Source organism: Pelophylax lessonae (genome assembly GCF_965119305.1).
Source record: "Pelophylax lessonae genome assembly, chromosome: 12".
NCBI lineage: Eukaryota > Metazoa > Chordata > Amphibia > Anura > Ranidae > Pelophylax > Pelophylax lessonae.
Window position 1 is genome coordinate 116,525,706 of NC_138779.1, and position 24,651 is coordinate 116,550,356.

Sequence of the window (24,651 nt, forward strand, 5' to 3'; positions counted from 1 at the left end):
TTGGTGTAGCAGGAACAGACCGGGAAAACGCCAGTTGCATAGTGGTATGCCTGAAAGACTTGGCGCCTCTTACCACAAGAGAACCAGTAACTGTGTATATTGTGTTTACTATGCTTCAGTTTGTGAATAAATAGGAGCCTCTGTACAGAGCATTTCCTGTTCATTCACTATCCAGTGCAGCTGAGGCTGCAGAAAAAGGACTTTCTCTGTCTCAAACGTGAGACATCAGGGGTCTGTTTAGACCTCTGATATTTCATCAAAGTCCATCCAACAGTGCTGTGAAAAAAATTTAATAAAAAAATTCAAAATTGTAAAACAATATTACAAAATTGTAAGGCATAATTAAAAATGTAAAAAATAATCTAAAAATGAAGGGCTCATTCACATGGGTTCTTTGGCCTATACAGTGTGAATGAGCAGTTTGTGCAACTGGAGCTGCCTATTACTGTATGGGGACGCAGCAGCTGTACGAACACAGCCATAGGTCCTAATTTGACAGGTGAGTGGGTGTGGGTGAGTGGCCCTGATTTCACACTGTCTGTGTTTTGGGCCATACACCTGCATCCACACATATGTCAACTTAGGACCTGCACCTGCGTTCGTACATATGCTACATCCACATATTGCAACATAGGCTGCCTGCACACAGCTCCAGTCACATAATAAAACAAACATGGATTCACACTGTACAGGCCACAGTACCCATGTGAAGGAATAAGAGGACCTCTTTCACACACAGAGCTTTATTTATTAAAACAATATAATTTTACCCTTTTCATTTAGCAGTCGTTGCTTAAATTATTTAATGTTTGTATCCACTAATAATAATTTTAGTGTATTTTTAGCAAAAATATAATTTTAATTTTTTTTCTTGGGGGTAGGCCTATCAGGGAGGCCGGTTTCTAACAGCAGCCCTGACTACTCGCTATATTAATTTGTGGGACTTTCAAAATGTTCTCTATGAGGATTTATAAGTAAAATTTTCTTAATTCTCTTGGATAGAGTGGAGAAAGATTAAAACTCCTGTCAGGTTTTACTGCAGTCTGGTGCTCCATTATAGAGATTTCCTCTCACTTACTTATCTGGTGACAATGGTTTTACCAGATATGAAGTGACAGCGCATATCTACCAGCATCCTATACAGAAATTAAAATATTTTTTCTGTAGATTTGGGAAAGGCTGTCTGTGACTGTTGCAAAATTTTCCTCACTTCCAGTCTATTGAAACATTTGTCAACAATACAATAAGTGAGGAGAAATGTGTTCAACAGGGCCTGGGTTAGCAGAAAAAAACCAGCAGATGTTTTAGGCTGCATTCTCATGGGCACATCCCGGCGGCAATAATCTACTGATTCCTGTGGCTGGGATTGACAGCTGTGTGCATATAGCTGCCGTTGCCAAGCCCTTACAGTGTAGTGACAGCCGCAGCTATGCATGACTGTTCACACAACCAGCGATTACTTGCGGTGATCCTAGCTGGATGCTCTTTATCCCTCAAGCTGCATTGTTGGCTTATCAACCTATATGTAAATGGAAAATAGATATAAGGGTTTTGAAGGAGGAGTGGGATTAGGGTGTAAACTAGTTGCCCCTCAATTGTCTTATAGACTTACAAAATTATACACTTCGCTTAGGTCCTGCCTGACACTTGCCCATCATTCAAGGTTTAGACCCAACTATTTTTCTTTATGCCCCATGTATTCATGCTTTGGTCATGCTTATTGATCCAAGGATAATGAAAACAGGTGATCAATTTTCTTAATGGTATAATGGGCTCCCCGATTTCCCTGAATCCCGAAATACTGTCTCTTGGGTCTGTTGTTTGATTTAAAACTAGATAAGTTCACTATTGTTAATCTACATGGAACTTTATCTATTGCTTACAAGCAGATTGCACATACTTGGATCTAAGCTACTCCTGTGACCCAGAAAAATCATTGCTTGTTTCATGTCAAAGCTGTTCTTCCATACAATAAATTTATATATGACAATATTTAGCCCTGCTAAATTTGAGAAGGTATGGGCTCAATGGATCCTTCATTCTGGTACTTGTAGTCGATCTTGGAGACCTGCCCCTCCAGGCGGCTTGGCTGGGGAAGAATTAATAAAGCTGGTGCACCCAGAATCTAGTGCAGCTGTGCATGGTAGCCAATCATGTTTTTACTTCAGTTTGTTCAATTAGTCTCCATTCACACTACCGCGACTTGTCAGGCAACTTGTCAGCCTGACAAGTAGCGGTCCATCACGGTCCATGCAGTGCTACAGGACCCATTCTAATAGGAGCGACACAAATCGCTCCGACTTAGAAAAAAAGTCCTGTACTACTTCAGGGGCGACCTGGAGGCGACTTGCATTGACTTCCATTATGTGAAGTCCGTGCAAGTCGTGGCGAAGCCGCAGCGAAGTCGCGGTGCACGCGACTTCACAGGTCGCCCCCGAAGTCGTGCCGCTTCAGTGTGAATGCGGTCTTAAGCTTTGGTAATAAAACCTAGAAGCTAATTGGTTTCTATACAGAGCTTCACCAGATTTTGTACTCTCTAGTTTTAGTAAATAACCCCCAGTGTCTCATCTGTACATTGATGTAACTGAAGTGGCTTTTTAATCTTGGTTGCCCATAATGCCACACAATACAGGTGATATTGCATTATAGTATTGCCAGTCTGTTTCTATATATGGAACTTATTTGTCACATACAGTATTATTTAAAATAAATATTTTTTTAAGTAAAAAATAATTATTTTTACACAACAAAATCCCTTCCATGAAAAAATAAATGTGTAAACTGTTGCAGGTAGGTTATGCTTATTCATTCGATCTTGTCTGAGATCAGATGCCGGTTGAAAGATGTTAAGATCAAAAGCAAAATGGAGTTTGTATTTGCAGTTTTAGGATTTATGAAAAAGATGGAAACATTGAATAAACCAAGGCAAATATTTCAATAATTATTTTATTCAATCCAATAATCCAATATAAAAAAGTGTTGTTTTTTTTTTTTTTTACAAATAATAAATAACTGTATTACAAAATGTAATAAATTAAATAATTTACAAAAGAGTCCAAAGTGATCAAATTAAAGCAGCCCCGCATGATTCTTACACAGAGCTTCTATTATTGGTACAAGCGAGACATTCTGTGATGCCTATGTAGAACGCTTCTTACACATCAACACTCATTGTGTCATATAAAAGATAGACATTGACTATCAAACAACCAGTCTCAAGTTCTTTACTACCACCAGATATGCTGATATGTCACCTATCAGCCTGTAGATAGTAGCAGCTTCACATGATAATGCTGTGAACTTGAATAGTGCTATAAAACTGTCGTAAAACTGGATTTTTCAGGTTAAGTTTGGCCCTGTGGCCCACCGCGAGGGCCTACATATTGGTGGAGCAAATCTCCAATTTTTAATAGAAAATTTGCGTATAATGTCAGCTGCCTATGTTTGTGATCTAGTGATGATTTTGGCATGTAGTTTTTTTTAATAAAGGTAACATCTTTTTATACAATTTCCCATCACATGCTTAGCCTGAATCGTCCAAGGTCTGTGACATGTGCTAATAAAAGAATAAGCAAGTCTATTATGGTTGAGTAGTGTGGCTTAGAGTCTCTTTTTTACCTTTTGCCAACAATCACAATTTATTTAAACAGCAACACCAAAGGACCTGTAAACGTTAAAAAAAAAAAAAAAAAAAAAAAACGAATTTCCATAAAAGAGCTCTCCTAATAGTCAAAAATGTAAATTAATCAAACATTCCCAGAAAATTAGATAATCCACATTGTGCACTGTGCAACTGTATGGAGCTACAGGAGGCTTGGTCTGCAGGTTTACTAGGCACAAAATCAGCTGTGGGTCTGAAAACTGCTCTGATTTTATCATTTACCGTACTTTATCTATAGGAAATATCATTAATTAAAAAAGGCAAATGCAAATCCAAAAAACTATGTACCAACTGAGCCAGTAGAATATAAAAATAAATATTAATTATTGTGTTAAAAAAAAAAAAAAGACATAAAATAGTACCCATTTTCAAATCATCATCATCTAAACTAGATACAGTATAATACTGTATCATATGATGAAGATGTCTTTATTTAATGTTACAGTGTGCACAAATCCACAGCAGCCAATTAAAAACCATATTTTGTGGGTTGCACTAAACTAGTTAAAAACCACATTACATTGGCTGTCATAAAATTACTGCACAGAAATACTTTTTTGCATTAAATAAATTAGTACTTTTAGCAAATGAAAGACCCGACATTTGAAACGCAATGTACATTTGTACATCTGAATATGTCTATGGCTTTTATACATAGGAATGTAATTAAAATTACTACAGTAAGGCTTATTAAAACCAAGAACAGGTGTTTGTTCCAAAACTCCAATTAGTTAACAGATAACTACCACTATAAATAACATAACAGAAAAGTAACAATTTAAATGGCACTAGAAAATGTGTGCAAAGGCTTCTTGAACAGTATACCAGTATTCTGCATTCAAACACTATAATGACTTAAAGACATGTACCATATTTGCATTGATTTTTTAAGTATTATATATATACACATAAAAAACCTAACATTAAAATTGAAAAGAAAACATGCTTGTTACTGTTCAAACATGCAGATGAATTAACATAATGTAAGTCATCTTAACTATGTGACATCAAAGAGTCTCCAGCATGAGACATGGATGGAACGTTAGAGACACCAAGTTATTTGGCAAGTGCATCAACAAAAAAAAAAACAAAAAAAAAACATATATATATATATATATATATATATGTTTTTTTTTTGTTTTTTTTTTTTTGTTTTTTTTTTGTTGATGCACTTGCCAAATAACTTGGTATTTATATAAAATATATAAAATAAATACACATATATATATATATATACATATATATATATATTTTTTTTTTCTTTATTTTTTTGTATATAAATAAAAAATATATATATGCATATGTATATATATATATATATATATATATATATATAAAGAAAAAAATATATATAATATATATATATATATATATATATATATATATATCATGAGTAGCAGACATTGTTAGTTGTATTAACAAAAGCCTGCAGTGGTCGATAGAGGTGGCATAGTATTTTAAGATGACAGATCTGTTGCCGGTAGACTTTATGGGGTTACATAAAGGAGTAAAGTGTGTTCAGTTAGTAAAATTAAATTGGGTTTTCCTTTAAAAAAACAGATATGTGTAGTAGAACTACAGAGAGAAACAGACTGCAGATCTTCTTCTGAAAATGCTGGTTGCCTGGTTATTATGTTGACCTTCCTCAATACATTTTTCAGGATAAGTCAGAACCCCTTATCTGCATTCTTGTACTGGGTTAGTGACTCAAGATAGTGAAGACAGGCAAACTAGCATGACATAGAATGATGCAATCTATGTTTTTCTTGGGAGAAGTTTCTTTTTTAAGAATAGGAGTTTGTCCTGCACATGATTGGATAAACTAGGCACAGCATCCCTTTGCTAAGTGAATGAGCCCTGTCCCCGGTGCTAAGTTCTTGCAGCCAGAAATACGTGCAGTAATGGTAATGCAAATCCTATCTACACTAGGCAGAGGATGATAGGCGCTCAACAATATTTTCCAGCATCATGGATCACCTCTGCATATGTAAAAATGCAACTTTTTTGGTCCCTCCAATGCAATATTGTAAATATAACATAAAGGGCCAAAATAATTTAACAAAGAATTTGAAATACTTAGGTTGCAAAGCTGTCTGCTCAATCAATTTAAAATGAAGTAGTAAGACAATCCTTAAATAAAAGGTACAGTATGTCTGTCCATTTCCAGGCACTTGGAATAGATGTGAAATGACACATGCAGCCACAAGGTGTCCCTAGCACTTCATAAAGTTGTGCTGGCATTGTGGATCTGTCACACAGCTTGGCTGAGAAAAGCCAGCTTGTTATAACAAGGCATAATATTTCTGCACATCTCTAAGTGGAAGGATTGAGTGCTGGGCTGCTTGGTGTGTCACACCCTTATAGAACAGTCCACAAGTGAGAGGGAGAAAGAAAATAAGAGGAAAAACATAGAAAGACTGTGAACCAAACGTCAGGCACATTAACCAAGCATAAAGTATATGAAAATCATTTATGTAATGATGTCTGAAATGTTGTACAGTACTGCCTTGCAGTCGTGCCAAGGGTTTTTTTTTTTTTTTAGATAACCTGAGAGGCACTTTGTTAAAAAAAAAAATTAAAGGACCAACAGAGTAAAGCTGAAGGTAACCGCAATATCATTGATCCCCCACATTCAGTATTATACATTCAGATGAACCTATTCTCAACATGTCTGTTTAGACACATTTGTGATAGGACAATAAAAAAATTATAGATTAGACTACCCCCCCCCCCCCAACAAGCTGTGCAATAAATGCTATCTGTGTCATATACATCCTGGAGACAAAATCGGCTCATCCAAAAATGGAATGTGCCCAAAGACCTTAGATGTGCAGCCACAATCGGTTTGCTCTTAGGCACTGCAGCTGACTTATCGCAGGGAAAATACAATGTTTTTAACTGTACAATCATTTGTTCCCCTGAGAAAAGTTGACTGTTTCTGTTTTTACCCATAGAAAGAAGACTTGCAAGCCAAAAAATGGCAACAACAGTCATGGCCATCCTATGTCTACGGGCAGGTGCAACTGAATATAATTCAGTTCCACAGTTTAATTTACTTGGTCCCGGTGCCATAGTGAATAACACAAGTTCTGTCTAACAGAAGTCAATGCAAGCAATCAAATAAAGATTTCAGGATTTTTGACTGATCATAAAAGTCATTTATCCAATTAGCAGTGAGCATTTTATTACAGTGTTGATCTGGAATGTTCATGAAGGAAGAAGACGTATAAAAATGGAAATGCTCTCCTCTATTTTTCTAGTGTTTTAGTAATCTTTGCTAAAAAACCCCCCTAAAAAAATGAAAAAAAAAAAAAACATGACCAACAATGGACACAAAAACGGAGCCAGCCAACATGCTTAAAGACTTAAAGGTAAAAGTATCCATAACACCAATACCTTTTTTTAAATATATAACACCGCTACTTAAATATATAATAATTACAATAACATTTTGTTAAGAAACCAGCCAAGATTCTTTAGATTGAGGTCAGACATCCAATCCAAATTTAAAAAAAATATTTAAATATTAACCTGGGAAATAAATAAATAAATAAATAGTTGGCAGTATAAATAGGAATTATAGATCAACATATTACATGTAAATAAAAAAAAAAAAAAAAAAAAGTTTATAGTGTCACCGTGCACATTCCTGTAAATCAGGTGCAGTAGAAATTAGGCAATTGTGTTTTCGTAAGATCCATAGATCATGAACAATCAAGCAGAGTTTCCCTCTACTTCAGGCAGCCTGTTATTATTGCAGCACATTGGCCTGTCCTGAGGCAGAAGTTCATGAACCGTAAAGTTCTTTTCACAACTTATTTTTCATAAGTACAAGGGCACGAGTTGCATAGTCCAGGAAGAGGTGGAAATGGTGGAAAACAGCATGGCCGGTCTGCACAACTCCCCACTGGGTTGTTGTGTTAGGAAGCTGTGGCAGAGGTGAGTCACTAGCACGGGCAATGTTAAGTCTTGTCATCTGCAAGAAATAATAATAGCAATTAGTTCCAGTGTTGGATTATAATAGCAAAAATTACATTTTTATTGCTGTCTGTGCTACCACTGGGGTGATTCACCCTCTCTTCTTCTGGTGACTACTGTCACTGGAACAAAAAAATTAATAGAAAATCCAAAAGGAAATATTCCATTGAGAACACCTGTTCTGGCGATAAAAAGGCCAGATTGCGTCGCTTGTGTTTGTTACAACCTTACATTAAGGTATGAAGTGGGGACCTATGACTTGAATACAGCCTCAAGATCATGATAGTTTTCATTCACTATATAATAGGTTATATACCTATGGCTTCAGTTAAAAAGTAAAGAGTCTGTAGATGCATAAGGGAATGAGATGCAGATTCCTTTTTCTTTTTGGCCAAAACTGGTGAAGAAACAGGTTGTTCTTTGATAACCATTGCTTTGGTGGAATTGATATTCCAACTTTTGTATCAACTACCAGCCTTAGGTGTCTGTCAGCTATAGCAAATTCTTGATGAAAACTCTTAGAGCCGGTTCACACTACCGCGACCAGAAAGTCGCCCCATGAAGGAGCAACTTTTTAGCGTGACTTTGAAGACTTGTTTAGAGACTTGTAAGTGACTTGTAAGAGACGTGTGCACTACTTTGAAGAGACTTAAATGATAGGCAACTTTGTCTGTGGGGAATGCCTGGCTAATCTTTTTCTTCTTCCTGGAAAGTCTGATAACAAGTCGCTTGAAATAAGATAAGGATCCGACTTAGAGGCAACTCCCATTGAAGTCTATGTGCACAAGTCGGATAGAGGTCGCCTTGAAGTAGTACAGGAACCTTTTCTAAAGTCGGAGCGACTTCAGTAGTGCATATTAAGACGGCTCTCATTCATTTACATTGAATTTGTGATGACAAGAGACTTGGGTCGACTTGAGGGCACACAAGTCGTGTCCCAAGTCGGAGTTGTGTGAACCGGCTCTTAACAGTGTGCTTGAATTATTATAAAATAATAGGCCCTAAAACTTCCTTTTTATTATTGCAAAAATAAAATGAAATGATTTACAAAAGATTTAATAAAAGTTGTATTATGAAATGCCTATAAATGCGTTCTAGGAAATACGAGGTTGGGAATAAATGATAAAACATTTTCCACCTCTAGCTAATCTGAGCTCATCATAAAGGTCCAAGCTGTGAAATAAAGCACAGAGTGAAACAAAAACACCCAATTCCAATCCCCAAAACCCAACATGTCTCACCCAAATAAAGGGCTTTGTTAGGGGTGAATAAGTGTCACGTAATAAAGTAAATAAATGCCCTCAAACAAACACCCTTGTAGTGGCGGCAGCCTTTGTCTTGCCTTTTAAGCAAGAAAATAGTGGCTTCCATTACATTTGTGTTTTTGAGCATATTTACCCACCTTATTATGTGACACTTTTTCAAACCTGACAAAGCCCTTTATTTGGGACGAGACACGTTCAATTTTGGGAATTGTGTTTTTTTTTCACTTTGTGCTGTGAGATTTATTACAGTGTGCACAGATTTGAGTTTAAATGTTTATTGAGGCAGAAAAGCAATACATATTAACAGTTTAGACCTTTATGATGAGCTAATATTAGCTAAAGGCAGTGACCTGTAAAAAATAAATTTTTAGAGTCTGTTCCTAACCTCATATTTCCCAGCAAACCAACCTACCAGACCTACCATCTGTAGGAGTTGCATTATACAACTGATATTCATTTTACCAATCTTTTGTACTTTTTTTCTTTTTGCAGTAATAAAAGTGAATTTTGGGGGCCCACTGTGCTACATACTAGATTCTTGGCAGCTGAGAAAACCAGTGAAAAACAGCCAACGAACAGACATCTATCTACTTTGCTACAGAAGTTGGTTCAAAGAGATGGCTTGCATCTTTTTCAATGGTCAGCTTAGCTAGACATAAGAAAATATAAGGTATGGGATATTTTAACCATATGTTTTAAGCAGGCAGCATTAAACATTTGCATACCAAAGAATCAATTTTCTTCACCAGCTTTTCAATGCGATTATGAATGCTGGTAAACTCGTGATCCAAGGGGCGAACAACATGTGCAGCTTTCTTTAGCCAATCGAAATGCTTCTGATATATGAAGAGCTCAGAGCTGAGCTTTGTAAGACCAGCAGGAATCTGAAAAAAAAAAAAAATGACGTTGGTTACAAAAAAAAAATACACAAACCTACCAATGCAATGGCCTACATATGTGCCACAAAGAATGAAAATCTGAATAACACAACACACATCAGGAATAAGAACTTTTTACAGTCACGTCATATTTTTCTTCCAACCACTGAACAGGAAAAGGCCACATTAACCTAGCATTTTCCTTTGAGTGAAAAACTAACTTCATAAGCCTAAACATCTCTGCCAAATGTATTTACTTGTTCTTTTACCCTATTAGACCTTTAAACCAACAGGACAGGAAAATCCTTCCACAAATGAATATGTCCTCTTAACTTTGTTTATAAAATACAGCTTGGTATAATCCATCTACGTCATGGTTCTGCTGGATAGATGTTGGCAGCTGGATCGTGTTAATGGTTTGCTGATCTGTTATCACATCTACAGACCACTCTGCAAATCACATCATATCCTCTTTTTCCTTTTACCATGGTCAGCTGCCTCCTCTATGTCATCCTTTCCTTCAATTTATGGTTCGCAGTGAATGCCAATGCCATAAAATTGTAACACGTTTTGCATCCTCGACATTCATGGATTTACCATAAACACTTCTCTTAAGGAAAAACTCCAGGCAGATATGTAAAAAAAATGATTCCTTTTTTTTTTATGCTGTCTTTTCAACATTGTGACAATATTTTTGATTATGTGGGTATAATTACCTGAAATCTGTCTTCAAAATAGCAAACAAACGCTAGCCAAATTTTTAAAGCTAGCGTGGAGCTGCTGTTACAACTGATGGATGGCAGAGAGAAGGGCTCTGAGGGATTATCTTAGGGCAGGCTAGAGGTGTAGCAGCTTCAAAGAGGGATTAAAGTGTTATTAAACCCAGGAGCCTGTATTCACAGTACACAGAACATGGAAATGCAAATATTTTAGTAAATATAAACTGCTAATTACCTTTTCTCATCAGCAGTATATAGCAGTCTTGTGATTTCTGGTTAAAGCTTGTAGGAGGAGTTTTCATTCTACTCTGACTGTACTATGAGACTGCAGGACCCCTGACCCTCTGGACAGTGCTGATTGGCCCATGCACCCTCCCAAGAAAAAAAAACTCTAGCAATACAAACCAAACTGAGCATGTGCAGAGTGCCCCCAAGGCTCTGTTCTATCAGGAGATGGATTGGGGACTGTGAAAGGATTGGAGGATCAGAGAAGGCAGGATCAAACAGCCTTTTTTTACACAGTGTGCAGGATTAACCCCTTAGGCTCCACAGTGAGTATAACAAGCATGCTTTACTACACATACAGGCTGATTATACCGTTGTGGGTTTAGTAACACTTTAAATGCTAGAGCAAAAGAAACTGGTGTAACACTGTCTGTTACCCACAGCAAAAGAATGCTTGCTTCATTTGAAACAGTGGCGGCTGGTACTCCACCATGGGCCTGGGGGGGGGCAGACGAACCACTCCATACCCCCCCGGACCACACCAGGCCGCACACCATACAACCCCCCCCCCATCGCAGGCTCACTCACTCTGCCTGGACATGCGGAGGGAGGGCAGGCAGCAGCAGCAACAGCGGTGGCGGCAGGTCGGCGGCTGCTTCAGCTTATTCCCCCTCAGTCTTCTGCTTTTTCTCCCTCCTCCTCCATGGCCAATGGCATGGCTTCTCCTTTCAGCCAATCAGGAAACAGGTCTCAGGACCCGCTTCCTGATTGGCCAGGAGGAGGATCCGTGTGACAATAGTGAATATTCATTCGCTATTGTCACACAACTGGGTGGGCTTGGGGCCCAGTGCTCTACGCCCCAAGCCCACCCTTTTTTTTTTTTTTAGCCCATTAGAGCCTCTGGCTCTAATCACATGCTGAAAAAAAAGCCCTATTGAACTCCATACGTCCGGCACCCATGCATGTAGATTAGGGGGCCAGACGCATGGATAGGGGGGGCGCTGTACCAGCCACCACTGATTTGAAATTAGTAACCTCACAGTTTTCTACCCTTTTTGCTCTGTTTTTTCTTTGCTCTCGGTTTCATAGCTTTTCTCCTACATGCTGTTTTTCGAGATTTCGGATGCATTGCATTTATGTAGACCATTCATTTTGAATGGGCTTCCAATGCCCTACAATGCATATTTCAACAAACATACAGCATTTTCTTTCAATGCCTTTGCCCTTTGCATGCCTGCTGCACTGCTTGGGTGCACTGGAATTTTATTCCAAATGTTGGCAACGCAATGTACAGCCTTACTATACTTAGTACAGCATGAATAGGCGCTACGTTTTTTTTCCATCTACAAATCTTTTGCAAATAAAATAGTGCCTGTATATGTTTTAACCATGCATTAGGCTGCTTAGCTGCCTCTTAAACTTGCGGCATGAGTTCCAGATATTTAGCTGACCAGGAGGGGTTAAAAATCATTCTGCAATTGCATGTTTATGCATTAGGGCAGAAAGCTTCAGAAACGGTGTTAATATCAGCTTTGAAACATTCCTTGATGAGAGGCCAATTCCCAAGATGCCAGAGTGTGGAACACTTTTATTACATTAGAAATTGCTAAAGTAAGTTGGGAATTATTCCCATGCTTCCAGTGCGCGCATGGAAATGAAGTCTACACAGTGATACATTCATTTGGTGGAAATGAGAAAACTGCTGGCAGATCAAGGGTTACCTTGTTTCGAGGCCCAGGGAGAAACTGACTCAAATGCATGGAAAATCTTAAGGCACAGGGCCCTATTTAAAAAAAAAAGAAAAAAGAAAAAAAAAAGGTTCGCATTTCTCCATGGTTAGGACTAATATGGGAAAAATGGCACAGAACAAACCAGCCGCAGATCCTGCAGTAAAAATTGGTCTGAAAATTATCCAGGCTTATTTAATAAAGCAGCGCAAATAGCAATGAGGACATTCAAAGTGCGTTAACTCATGGCAATAAATAAAATATTAATTTATTATACAGGAGCTTGACTGTTTACTATTGATTACTGCAGTTTCAAAGATACTGTACAGTCCTTGTGACACAATCTGTACTGTGTATCGAATGTATAGCATCTTCCTACAGAACATAGCCAGAAATTTTCAGAATGTCATTGAGGTGTCAATTTTATAAACACGATTGGACAGATCATAACTGCTTTTATGTGATCTGTTGCCATGAGTTACCACAGATCAATGCTTTTCTTTGCACTGCGCTATTAAACAAATGTATGGTGTATTTATTTTGCTGTACATGACTGTGCCCACAACTCCTCAAAGTGAGGAATAAATCAGAGACGTGTGAAATGCCTTCAGTTTTAAGAAGGCGTCTGTTGTACTTTTTAGAGTGTAATACTACTATGGCCACAAGGTGTCAGTCTAATGCACTACGTTCGCTGTCAAGTTCAGCTGTGCGTGTCCATGCAAAGTTCACATCACTGGAGATTTTGCTCTTATTTTGATTTGGGGATGTATTGTTTTGACTATTTCCCCGGTGTGATTTTGGATGCATGTTTGCCTCAGACACCCGGAGATGACAGTAAGCGGAGACAGGAAATTCATTTCTACTCCTCTGCTTGCTCGGATGAACATTGCTTATGAATAGTGGGAGGTTTGCTAATCATTGATTTCCTGGGGTCAGGATTTGCGCAGAAAGGCCCGTGTTTGCAAGTTGTTTCCAAAAGGTTCCAGCTGTCGATGACATCAAGGGCTTTGAACATGATATTCCACGCAATATATATCTCATGCTCCTGTGACATCATCCACTTACACAAAACAAGTTGCCCCCAATGGCAAATTACTGTCAAACTCCAGTGACACAGCTTAATCTGGAAGGGTCATTTTCTTCCAAGAATGATATCATTTTACAGTCATAATATCTTCAAAAAATAGAACTCCGTGAATAATTGCAGCATAACTTCTCCTATCTCATTTAACACTATCTGCATCCAAACTGCTCTTTTTCCCAGCATTGTGATTTGCTGGTAATTAATAGGATCACATCACTGATAATTTGTAAGACTTCCAAAAAAATAACATCCGAGAAAAGCATTTAGCCGCAACTTATTGTTGACGTAAATGACACAGTTCTGAAGCCAGGCATACGTGAAGTATCACTGTTTCCCAATGTACGAGTGCTGTTTATAAGATAGTCGGGTTATGACTTCAACTTTTGCAGAGCCAAATTCTTCGCAGAAAACATAAATCGAATAAACCAAGGAAGTGAACTGCTCTGCTAAAGATAACGGTAGTGATTATGGCTTCACATTAAAAAGACATGAAAAAGAGACTTGGGTAGTCTTGATTTGGCAAACTGTGAATGCTGAAAACTTTTCACTTGAAAAGCAGCCACATGTGATTCAAGAGGACTTGAATGAGCTTCTTTGTGGTCTGTGTGCCAGAAATTACATTTTAATCTGTTTTGGGACATGAGCGCCGTGCAGGAAAAACAATATAGCAATGTTTAACACCAATTAAGTGCACTATTTAAGATTTTGGTTTTACTCTAGCTTAGCAAACTTATGCTGGCTTGCAAGATCTAATTGGTTTAAGGAGATTTTTTTTATATTACCCCTAAATGGGAATGAATTGTTTTTTATCACATACAGTAGATTTTTATTTGTGTTTTTTGTTTTCAAACTACATACTGGGGATCCATGGTGTGACAATCGGCTATGATGATCAGGGACAGTTGAATAGATCTCCACTTGGAAGGACACATGGTTGTTCTACATTAAATTATAGTCCCCCATATAGTTGGCCATCTTTTTACCATCATTGACATCAGTATCTGCTAATAAATACATAATTGCCACTATGCGATTTATATAATTTTTTTCCCCTCCTATATAATCCTTTGGTGATAGAATTTGTTAGGCATTGTCTAACCATGAGATTTACCTTATGAACCGCATTGGTTGATTTACTCTGAATATAATTTTATTTACACTCAAGAAACCAATTTGGGATTTACAATTCCCTGTCCCAACCATTCCAATATGGATCCCTTTTGGGGAATGATTTGAAGAGCTCCTGAAGAAGTGTATGTCGCGAAATATGTTGAGCTTGGACCATGTTCCAAATCATCTGTGAAACCATAACCGCAGGGTCTACCTCTGGGGTATCTCCATCTAGACCCCATTAGGATTAGACACATGCGCTTTGGTTCAAGGGTATTTTTAATGTCTTGTTTTTGATTTTAATATATGATGATATGTGATTTTGTATACACTGTACATTGTCATTTATACTATATCTAATTAATAAAATTATGAATTAATTTTACGAGTGCCTATAAAGTTCATGTTGTTTCTAGCCTTCATATAAAAGCAACATTTTTTTGTTATCTTAGTACGGTAAATATGTAACTCCTGCATATTGATATTTCTTTGTGTATTCCTTCGATTTAATAGATATTGAATATGAGTTTGGTATTCTGCAGTCAGCTGGCTTAATGCTGAGATATACAAGTATCAAAATATCAGGGTCTTGGGTTACATACACATAAAAATGCATACGCAGCTGCAGGGGCTGACTGGCAAATTTGGGCCTAGGGACAAGCACAAACCAGAGGTCCCTCCCCTCTCACTCTCCCTCTTCCTGTTCTCCTCCTGACCCCCATTCCAGGCTGAAGCTCTGCTCCATGTACTCTCTACTCACTGGCTGAATCCGGGTTCCCGACCTGGCCAGCAGGGGGCAGTTGGGGGGGGAGCTGGGACAGCTCAGTCAGAGTTGCCTGGCTAAGAAGAGTCTCCAGTGGGGCATGGAACCGGCATCTGCTCAGACACAGTTTACACCATCCATGCTGAGGAGAGGCCTGCTCTCTGTCCTTCATCCCGCACTCAGTAAGTCAGCAGTGGGGACTCTTCACCAAGAATCCTTTAGGCATGTCTGTGGCAGAAGTGGTGCAGCCTTTTTACGGGGCATCAGATCGGCCCAAGGGGCAATTGCCCCCCTGCCCCAGTCCTCCCCTGCGCAGCTGAATGACTCAGAGGATGGACACATCCTCCTCCTTCTCCTATTTTGTAGAGGCCACAGTCTAGATCTTTAGGCTGACCATACAGTGTGCAAATTTTGTCCAGTTCCTGAGGAACCAGCTGATATTCTCCCAGTGGGTAGCCATGCTAGCCCTGCTCCCTTTGACAAAGTCAGTCATTTGATTAACGTTTGTCAAGGACCCTGCCAGAAAATGTTTGGTCTAACAGCGGCTCTATCCAAATTTTGGCATTTTGACAGTCAGCCCTAACAATGCAACAATTGGCCCATCAGGAGATTGGGTGCTGTATTGCATTACCGTATGGCCAGCTTTATTTCAGTCTATGGCCAGTGAATGGCCAGCTTTAGTCTGCAAAGGCATTCAGCAAGTTCAGGGCTAGCGCTAGGCTTTATTTTTAGACAGCCTAGAATGCATTGCACACATTGAAGCATTACAGGTCCTCTGCATTACATATTGATTTGTAAAGTAAAGATTGTATCTAAAAATATATAAAATAGTTTATGCACATTAAACTAAACATTTAATAAAGTGGACCAGAACCACCCTAGTTTCACATTTATGCAACTGAATGTTTGAAATACAAACAAGGCTACCTATAGATAGGTCATCTTTTTTTTGATCCGTGGGTGGGCTAATAAAAAAATATATATATTCCCCCATCTACACATGAGAGGTAGATGGAGGAATTCTTCCTGCTGGGACATTGCATTCTGACTCCTACAATGATCATCGACTGCAACCAATTCACTGTAAGTCACCGATCGAAGGAAGTTTTCCAGCAGTCAATTTTTAGATTAACTTCTGTCAAGTGGGAACGGCCAAGGATGGATTGAAATTGGGCTAATGCCTGCTCATTTGTACGAATTTCAATCCATCTATGGGCAGCTTACTTTGGTTTATGTAGTAAAATATGTTGAATGAATGGTATAATACAAATATTGCTAAGTATAAGTATTTAAAACTATTGTTAGGTAGAAAACAAAATGAAACTCTAACGCATCAGAATTGTCAAGGTGAACTCTACCCAAAATAAAACATTTTTTGATGGAGAGCCTTTGATCGTTTGTATGAAAATAGTACATTCCTGCACACTGTTATTGTAAAGGCAAGTGAGCTTTTCCATCACTGAAATCCCAGTCTTTATTATATGTGAATTTCAGTTCTAAATGCTTTTATTTACCTGAATACTAGACAGCTCCACAGCATTTATGGTCAACACCGGTAAACTTTCCAGCTTGTGCTCCCCTTCATATGGGTATTTTGCTTTCTGAAAAACAAAGATACAATTTAGACATGTGTATAATGAATGAGAATAATTATATTAACATGATGCTATCAATAGGGATTAACCCAGTATTTTGAAATGTATACAAAATATTGGTAATGTCAATCTGTTGGGTTAGGGTTAGTGTCAGGTTTTAAAGCCCATATGAAGTCACAGAAATAAATATGCTTTAAGACTGACTTTGTACTAACAACCTCCATTTTCATAGTGTTTCCTCCAGTTGCCAATTAGAGCAGCTGTTGAGCTATGACAGGTAAATAGGCACCAAAGTGCACTCAGTAATGATTTTTCAGGCACACCCCCTTCCCTTCTATGCAATACAAGTTTATGTGAGGACGTTTGTGCTGAGTGGTGTGGCTGTTACTCAGCTCCGTCAGCATAGAGCTCTGCAGTGCAAGGGAAGTCAGCAGATAATGCCTTAAAAAGAGACTTTATTACATTTCCTGGCAAGAAATCAGCATCAGAGCATGCCATGCAAGGGCTCCGGATTCCCAACAGATAAAAAGGTATGAGATTTCAATTTGGCTTTAAATGTTCTGTCTGTGCCCAGTGAGGAGATTTTCCCTTGCTTCATTGTCTGTCTGATGTTCAGCACATAGACAAAATGGGGGAAAAAATCTCCCCAGTGGGGACACAGACAGCAGTTAGATCTTTCCACGCTCTACTACAGTTTTTCTCAACAATTTTTCAGTCAAGGCACCCTTTAAAAATTATGGAGAATCTTGAGGCACCCTTTAAAAATTATGGAGTGTCTCGTGCCACTCCATACTAAAATGTAAAAACTATTCTAATAGTTTTACATAATGCAGTAACATCCACACAAGTAGGACACCCAACGTTAGAGGTGATTTATTTTTCCAAAGGAAATACACTTTTGCAAACTGTTACTGACTAGTATTTCAATGTTCCTCTTCTCCCTGAGTTTTTCTCCATCATTCAGCTAATGTGACCCCAATGCTGACAACCTCCATATCAACTGATGATGCCATTGGAGGTTGAGATGCCAACAGCTAGAAGGTTGTGATGGTGTACAATGAAAACCTGTGGCTTTGTGTAACTAATAGGCAGGCTTCATCCACACTCCAGCTTATATACAATTTTTGGGCAACTTGCCAAGGCACCCCTAAAGATACCTCAAAGCACCCCAGGGTGCCTGGGCACCCTAGTTGAAAAAAAGTTGCTCTAGTATGAAGATTGTTTTTTATCTTTGTGCCCCCCCCCCCCCATCAAATTGGAAGTCAGAAGGGACACAGATGGCAGCATAAAGGTAAAGCCCATCTCTGGGCAAAAAAGCTTTCCCCTGCAGTGGGGCTGTGCTGCTGGGCACAGGTAAACTGCCTATTTTTGTGTAGGGGAAATGGATAAGGAAGATCTACTTAACTAATCCTCCCAGCACATTACCGGTCCAGCACCCCTGTGCTTCAGTGGACTTGAATTGTGGACTGTCCCTGGTCTATAGAACTATAGAACCTGCTTTGAGCTTGATAACATCAGTCATCAGTCCAACCCTGGACCATGGGGGGGGGGGGGGGCACACTGTTTTCCAGTGGAACAAAGGATCAGGTGAGTATAAGCTTTCTCTTCACCACTAAACAAAACCAGTAGTTGACCCATGCAGCCCGACTGTATGGGAAAACTTTTATTCCTGGAGTTGGGCTTTAAGTGAGACAGTCACTATTCCCCACTCTATCCAAAGCTAAAAAAAAGTTTTGGCTGGAGCTGGGTAAAGTTTGACCACAACTTATAATGTCAAATGCAGTCCTCATAACTGTTTAAACATATATTTCATATTCTAACATCAGAACTTTACTGGCTTAGTTGCCCTTTAAGCAAGGTCTGGGCTGAAGGGGGCTTTTAGTAGAATTACAACTCTTATTGCACGAAGAGTAAGCACACAGCACAAAATATGCCTTATGTTCTAAAAAACCACATCTGGCTCTCCAGGAATAGTTATCTGTTTCACCGCCTTCAGCATTGAAAAGAAAGACGGTTTTTAAGATTTCTGCCTTGAACAGTACCATATAGAGGTTCTTTTCACCACAGGATCTATGTATAATTCTGAAGGGATGCTTTAGTTGTTTTCACTGCAGAGTCTCCCTAGCCAAGTTCCCACTGAACCATAAAAAGAGAACTTTAGGCAAATCACAACTAAGGGGTATATTTATAAAGCAGTGAAGGTGGCTTTAACCAAACATTCATTGGTGGTGAATCAATCACTGTCATTTAAATGACATGCACCTGGAAGAATTACCTGCAGTGAATCTTTGGAGAATATGATAATCTTTGCTTTATAAATATGCCCCTCAATGTATAGTCACTGTCTTTACCTGTATCTGTGTTTTGTTGTGATGCACCATTTGCAAATAGGGATTAATATTCTAGAAGGTGTGGTGAAAAAAGCACACTCTCAAACAAACATCCAGTAGGTTCTAATGACATACTGGTCCTAACAAACAATGCCGTTATTACTGGCAGTCAACCATTCCCCATCAAACATGACCTGAGTTTTACCTGTGGGGAGTTGATTTTCTAAATCACAAAAACAATAAATGGCAAGAGCACTTAATCCAGTGGTTCTCAAGTCCTGTCCTCTGGACCCACTAACAGGCCAGATTTTAAGTATTGCCTTCGGGAGATGCAGACTAGAATACTGCAATCACTGAGCAGCAAATTATATCACCTGTGATATATTTCAGTTATCTTGCAAACCTGGCCTGTTAGTGGGTCCTGAGGACCAGGGTTGAGAACCACTGACTTAATCCGACATGTATGTGTGCTAGTGATTTTGTATCCAATATTGAATTCTCCAGTAACTCTCTTTAACTATAAAGCTATGTTGGATTGCCTATACTGTAAAAACAACTAAGTGATTAATCTTTAATGTTTGCAGCTTGGATATTCAAGCTGAAGAATGACAAAATTCCAACTGGACCATGGGCTTCTGGGAAAATCCCAATGGTTAGGTGCCATGCAGTCATTCCCAATTGTCTCATTCAATTTGAAACAGTGAGTAGAAGCCATAATGTAAAGCCATGGACGCTTTTACTCTCCATCATAATCCTAAAGAAGGCTAAAGAAAAAAATCCTAAGTCATACACTGGGAGTTTTATCTTACATTTACTTTTAATTGTATTTATTTTTAACAGTTAAGTGAGTTATGTTTAACTTTTTATTGCCTTGATAAAAGGAGTATGAGGTCCAAACAACCCCTTTATCGGTTTAATGGGGACAAGGAAAGTTTCTTGCAATGAAATCCCAACTATGTTATGCTTAAGTACTTACAAAGTTGGTGTAGAGATGCTTGGTGTCACTTAGTAGATGTTTGGCCATGTGGAGGATGCTGTCAAATTCTGATTTGGGATCTGTAGGCTTTGGCTTTGGGAGAGGAAGTGCCCATACTCCTTCGCACACACTCATAATAGCTAGAGCTATCTTATACAAACAGCCTGCAAAAAAAAATACATTTTTAGCAAAAAGTAAAATACGCACATAGTTATTATTTTACTTTTTTTAACTCGTTTTTATTTTAATATTGTGTGCAGTACAGGAATAAAACATTGACAAGGGATTTGGAGTCATAACAATGCTGACATGCCTTCTGACAAATCTGCATGTTTAGTTTCCTTTAATTAGACTAACTATACATTTTATGTCTATATGGTCTCATTCCAAAGTCAAATTACTAGTTCCCATTACACAGGTTTATGTATACCACCAGGATCTTCACTGAAACAACTCTCATGTATGCATTGCTAGCTGTCCAATATATACAGTTATCATCAGGAAAAAGCTGTATAAATAGCCTAGAACCATGGAATCCCAGATCTAGCCATGCCTTGATTTGCACTAGAAAAAAATAACATTACCAAATATATTTTCATTACATATTTTCTCATAATGGCAAGGGCAAATTAATTTTGAAATATTCTAGTACAAGCCAATGGAAAGCCACCGGATATTTTGCGGGCAAGTAACATGATAAAAGAACCATGTCAGATTTAAAGTCTCACTTGGTCGGGTCTAACTAATAAGGGACCTGTGCCATAACCACTGTTATAAACATGCCACCTAATTAAAAGAGAAGGAGGTGTGTGGGCCATGCTGTTTATTTAAGTGGTCTAGAACAGCTGGGTAACAGAATGTTGGCTGTTATCCACCCAGATTGCAACTTTCCTTCTACATTCTGGGGAACACCGAGGATGTAGAAAATCTTATAAGTATGGAACATGATAAATTATAATTGCAGACTAGAAAGGGCACATTTTCTCTAAACTGCCAAACTAAGCCAGCTCTTCTAAAAGAGCAAAAATATTCACATGTACTTGTGTTGAAGATAAAATGGGGTACTTTAGGTCACCATGGCCATTAGGTGTATTAAAGAATGTCTAGCATTAAATAAACACTTGTTTATCCCAACTTGTGTCCTAACTGATACTGGCTCATTACTAAATATTGATTTTTAGTAGACAATGGGGTTGATTTACTAAAGGTAAAAAGACTGTTCACTTTGAAAAGAAAGATGTCATTTCCAAGGGAATTATTCCCAAAGCTTAGTGAATGAGGTGAAGCCCTGATGACTTCCATGATCCAATCTTGTGCAGGCCTAATGCATTTTTTCCTAGCACATGATTGGGTTTGCTATGCAAAGTTCGATTTTACCTCATTCACTAAGCTCTAGGGAAAATTCCCTCATACAGTGCAACTTCTCTTGCATAGTAGCCAACCTATTTGCCTAAATAAACCCCAATATTTCCAGGCTGGTCCTGATGACGGTGCTTGTTTGTTTGCTGTACATGATAGGTGAGGAATTTTGGATTTCAATGCTACATATGTAGGAGAAGACTAAATGGGTAACCAGAATACTAACACCACCATTTATTCTTTTTTTCTTTGGTCATGATGAGGCATTCTGAAGAAATGTTACCATGAAAGACATATAAACATATACGTATTGTTGATTGTACCCCTCTATTCTTTCTGCACCATTCAGTTCTGTCCACAGTTTATTGTGACATAGAATTGTATAAATTCATGTCTGAACAGTTTCATAGGTATTAATATTTGGAGGTCCCAATACCACAGGTTTGTGGAACCCAGTATTTTGTTATGATATCCTTGTGGGTTTTGAAATGGTAACATGTACACAGATGCCTCTGCCAATACATATAGAACACTGGCATTATTTTCAATTCTATTATCTACAAAATGTTATGTAAGTCTATACAGAGTTCGTAGAACCATTCTGTTGCTACCCTAGAGCAGTTTTCAATAAAATAACTGTATCAGGTATATGGACAGAGTTAGAATTATATAGACGCCTCCACGGAATTGTGCTAAACGTTAGCCAACCTTCCTGTATGTTCTTGGACTGAGACCACAGCTCCACACATGCAAACACAGGGAAGCATACAACCTCCATGCAGACAGAGCTCTAGTGAAAGGTGAACCCATGACCCCAGAAATGTGAGACCACAGTGCTAACCACTAAGCCACCAGGATATATTTCTAGTAACACCTATAGTAATCAACTTGATCACTAGAATGTAGTTTATGTGCACAAATGACACATGGAGGACTCTGTTCTAAAGGTATTTTTACAATTTTTTAATTCTGATCTTTGCCTCAGTTGGAAACAACATATGGTATGTGAAAATTATGAAAATTTGTTGCCTCTTACTAAATTTAAGGAATAAATAATCAAAATATTTTTAGATATAAAAGTCAAAGAATAAAATAGAATAAAATGCTGTACATTGGAACTTTTGTCTAGCCTCCCTGTGTTTCATCACTGCATCATACAAAAATAGCATATTCTACCCTGAATTGTTCTCCAAACCAAATGAGCAAATGATTCTGTGCCAAGTTGTGCCGAAAAGTTTTTCACAGCTATGGGAATAATAGAGACATGTATGAATGAACAGTCTTTTGTAAAGCTTTGTTCTCCACTCCCCCTCCTCTTGATGACGTATTTTCCTGGCAACTTTGGAGTACTCAAGCTCAGCTGCCACATCAGTAACAGGAAACAAATGCAAAGTCTTTTTTTTTCATTAAGTTATTTATTTATTTCTGTCTTGTCCAGTTGGGATGAGTTATGCAACAATGATTAAGCTCATGTGATGTTATTCCGGCCATCACATCCACTGCTCTTGTTGTATTTATTCAACCATGCTTCTTTCCTGACCCTTTCCTCCCACGGATAGACAGCTGACAATTTAGCATTTACCTTGGGACAAAAAATAACTGGTACATTCTACAGTCTGACCCGTATTTGCACTATAGCATACAAAGCCTGAATACGCCTTTGGTCAGTAGGGATTCTGAGAAAATAATAATCGCTGAAATGTTCTTCCACAGATTTAGCTAGGCCTAGCTTACACAAAATGTATGTTTGATGCCACTTTGTGTTTATGTCTTTCTTCTGCTAGCTTTAAAAAATCATTGGTTCGGAATAGGTCTGAAAAATGCATAATTCCCATTTCTAAGAGTCCCATGTCTACCTAACAACACTTCAGTTAGAAGGTATAAATGTCAGCGGTCAACTTAACTGATGGTGGTTTGCTGTGAAATAGAAAGTGATGCTTGTAATAAAAAATAAAAAAACAGACATTTAAACAAATCCTTTTTGGGAAAAGCCTCTATTATACGGGAGTGAATTCTTGGTCCTCAGCAAAAAGGTTCTAATTCAAAACAAGATAGTGGAGGTCAAAATAAGTGCATAATTGGGAGAACGGAGGAATTATGATTCTAAATCTATACATAAGAATACAAAAAGAACTATGAATATCATTTGTAACCATACAGTTAAATAGAACCTACAGTGAAACTGATGTTTAGAGTACTAGAAAAAACAATCTCTTGTTACAAGATTGGAACCTCTCTGAAGAACTCCCAACAGATCCTCCATACTGCAGCAAATTAAAAAAACATTGTTGATACAGAAACTACTGCAGGAAAATATTGCCACTAAAATCTCTGAGAGAAAGAAGAAATCTGCAGCGGAATCACCCCAAAGCTGAACAGTTCTAGGTAGAGGTGAACTTTAACCACTTCCTTTCAACGGATGTCCGTTGGCTTTTAGTGGTTATACCAGAGCTATGGCTGCAGTCATGACCCCAGTATCAATATTTTCAGCTGGCAATGCTGAATAAAGTAAAAGTGATCTGAGCAGCTAAATGGCAGCTGGATCACTTTTACATGTGGCGACTTCCCGGGCTCTCCTGTCTCACTGGGGCGCCCAGGAATGAGGCAACTGACCATAGAGATGACAGAGGATTGGAACTTTCCTGATCATCTCTATGGTATAAGAAACCGAAATTGGGCTTTAACAGCCCATGAAAGCATTTGATCAAACTGATCTTGGTCTTAATACTCAAACAAATGGGTATTATATTGTGTTTTGTGCATTAAAATTAAAGTATATTTATTAAAAAGAAAAAAAATGCCAGAAAACAAATTGCAACAACCACCATTTTATTCTAAAGGGCCTCTGCTTAAAAATATATACTGTTTGGGGGTTATAAGTCATTTTAGAGCAAAAAACAAACAGCAATTATTTTTACATCTATGTGAGAAGTGTCAGAAGAGGATTGGGAAGCAAGTGGTTAAGTTCACTTTAATCATAG

General features: G+C 38.2%; 1 protein-coding gene across 2 annotated transcripts in view; it reads right to left on the reverse strand.

The window, feature by feature from the left end:
* Positions 1–7,203: 7,203 nt before the first annotated feature.
* The window catches only part of IL11 (interleukin 11), a 37,689-nt gene continuing 20,241 nt past the window's right edge, over positions 7,204–24,651 (reverse strand). For both annotated transcript variants that reach the window (XM_082273197.1, XM_082273198.1), the window contains exons 2-5: positions 20,312–20,475; positions 16,925–17,011; positions 9,630–9,788; positions 7,204–7,637 (exon numbers count right to left, since the gene is read on the reverse strand). In XM_082273197.1, coding sequence (XP_082129323.1) covers positions 7,470–7,637; positions 9,630–9,788; positions 16,925–17,011; positions 20,312–20,475 — 578 coding nt within the window. In that variant the 3' untranslated portion in view covers positions 7,204–7,469. The remainder of the gene's footprint in view (positions 7,638–9,629; positions 9,789–16,924; positions 17,012–20,311; positions 20,476–24,651) is intronic.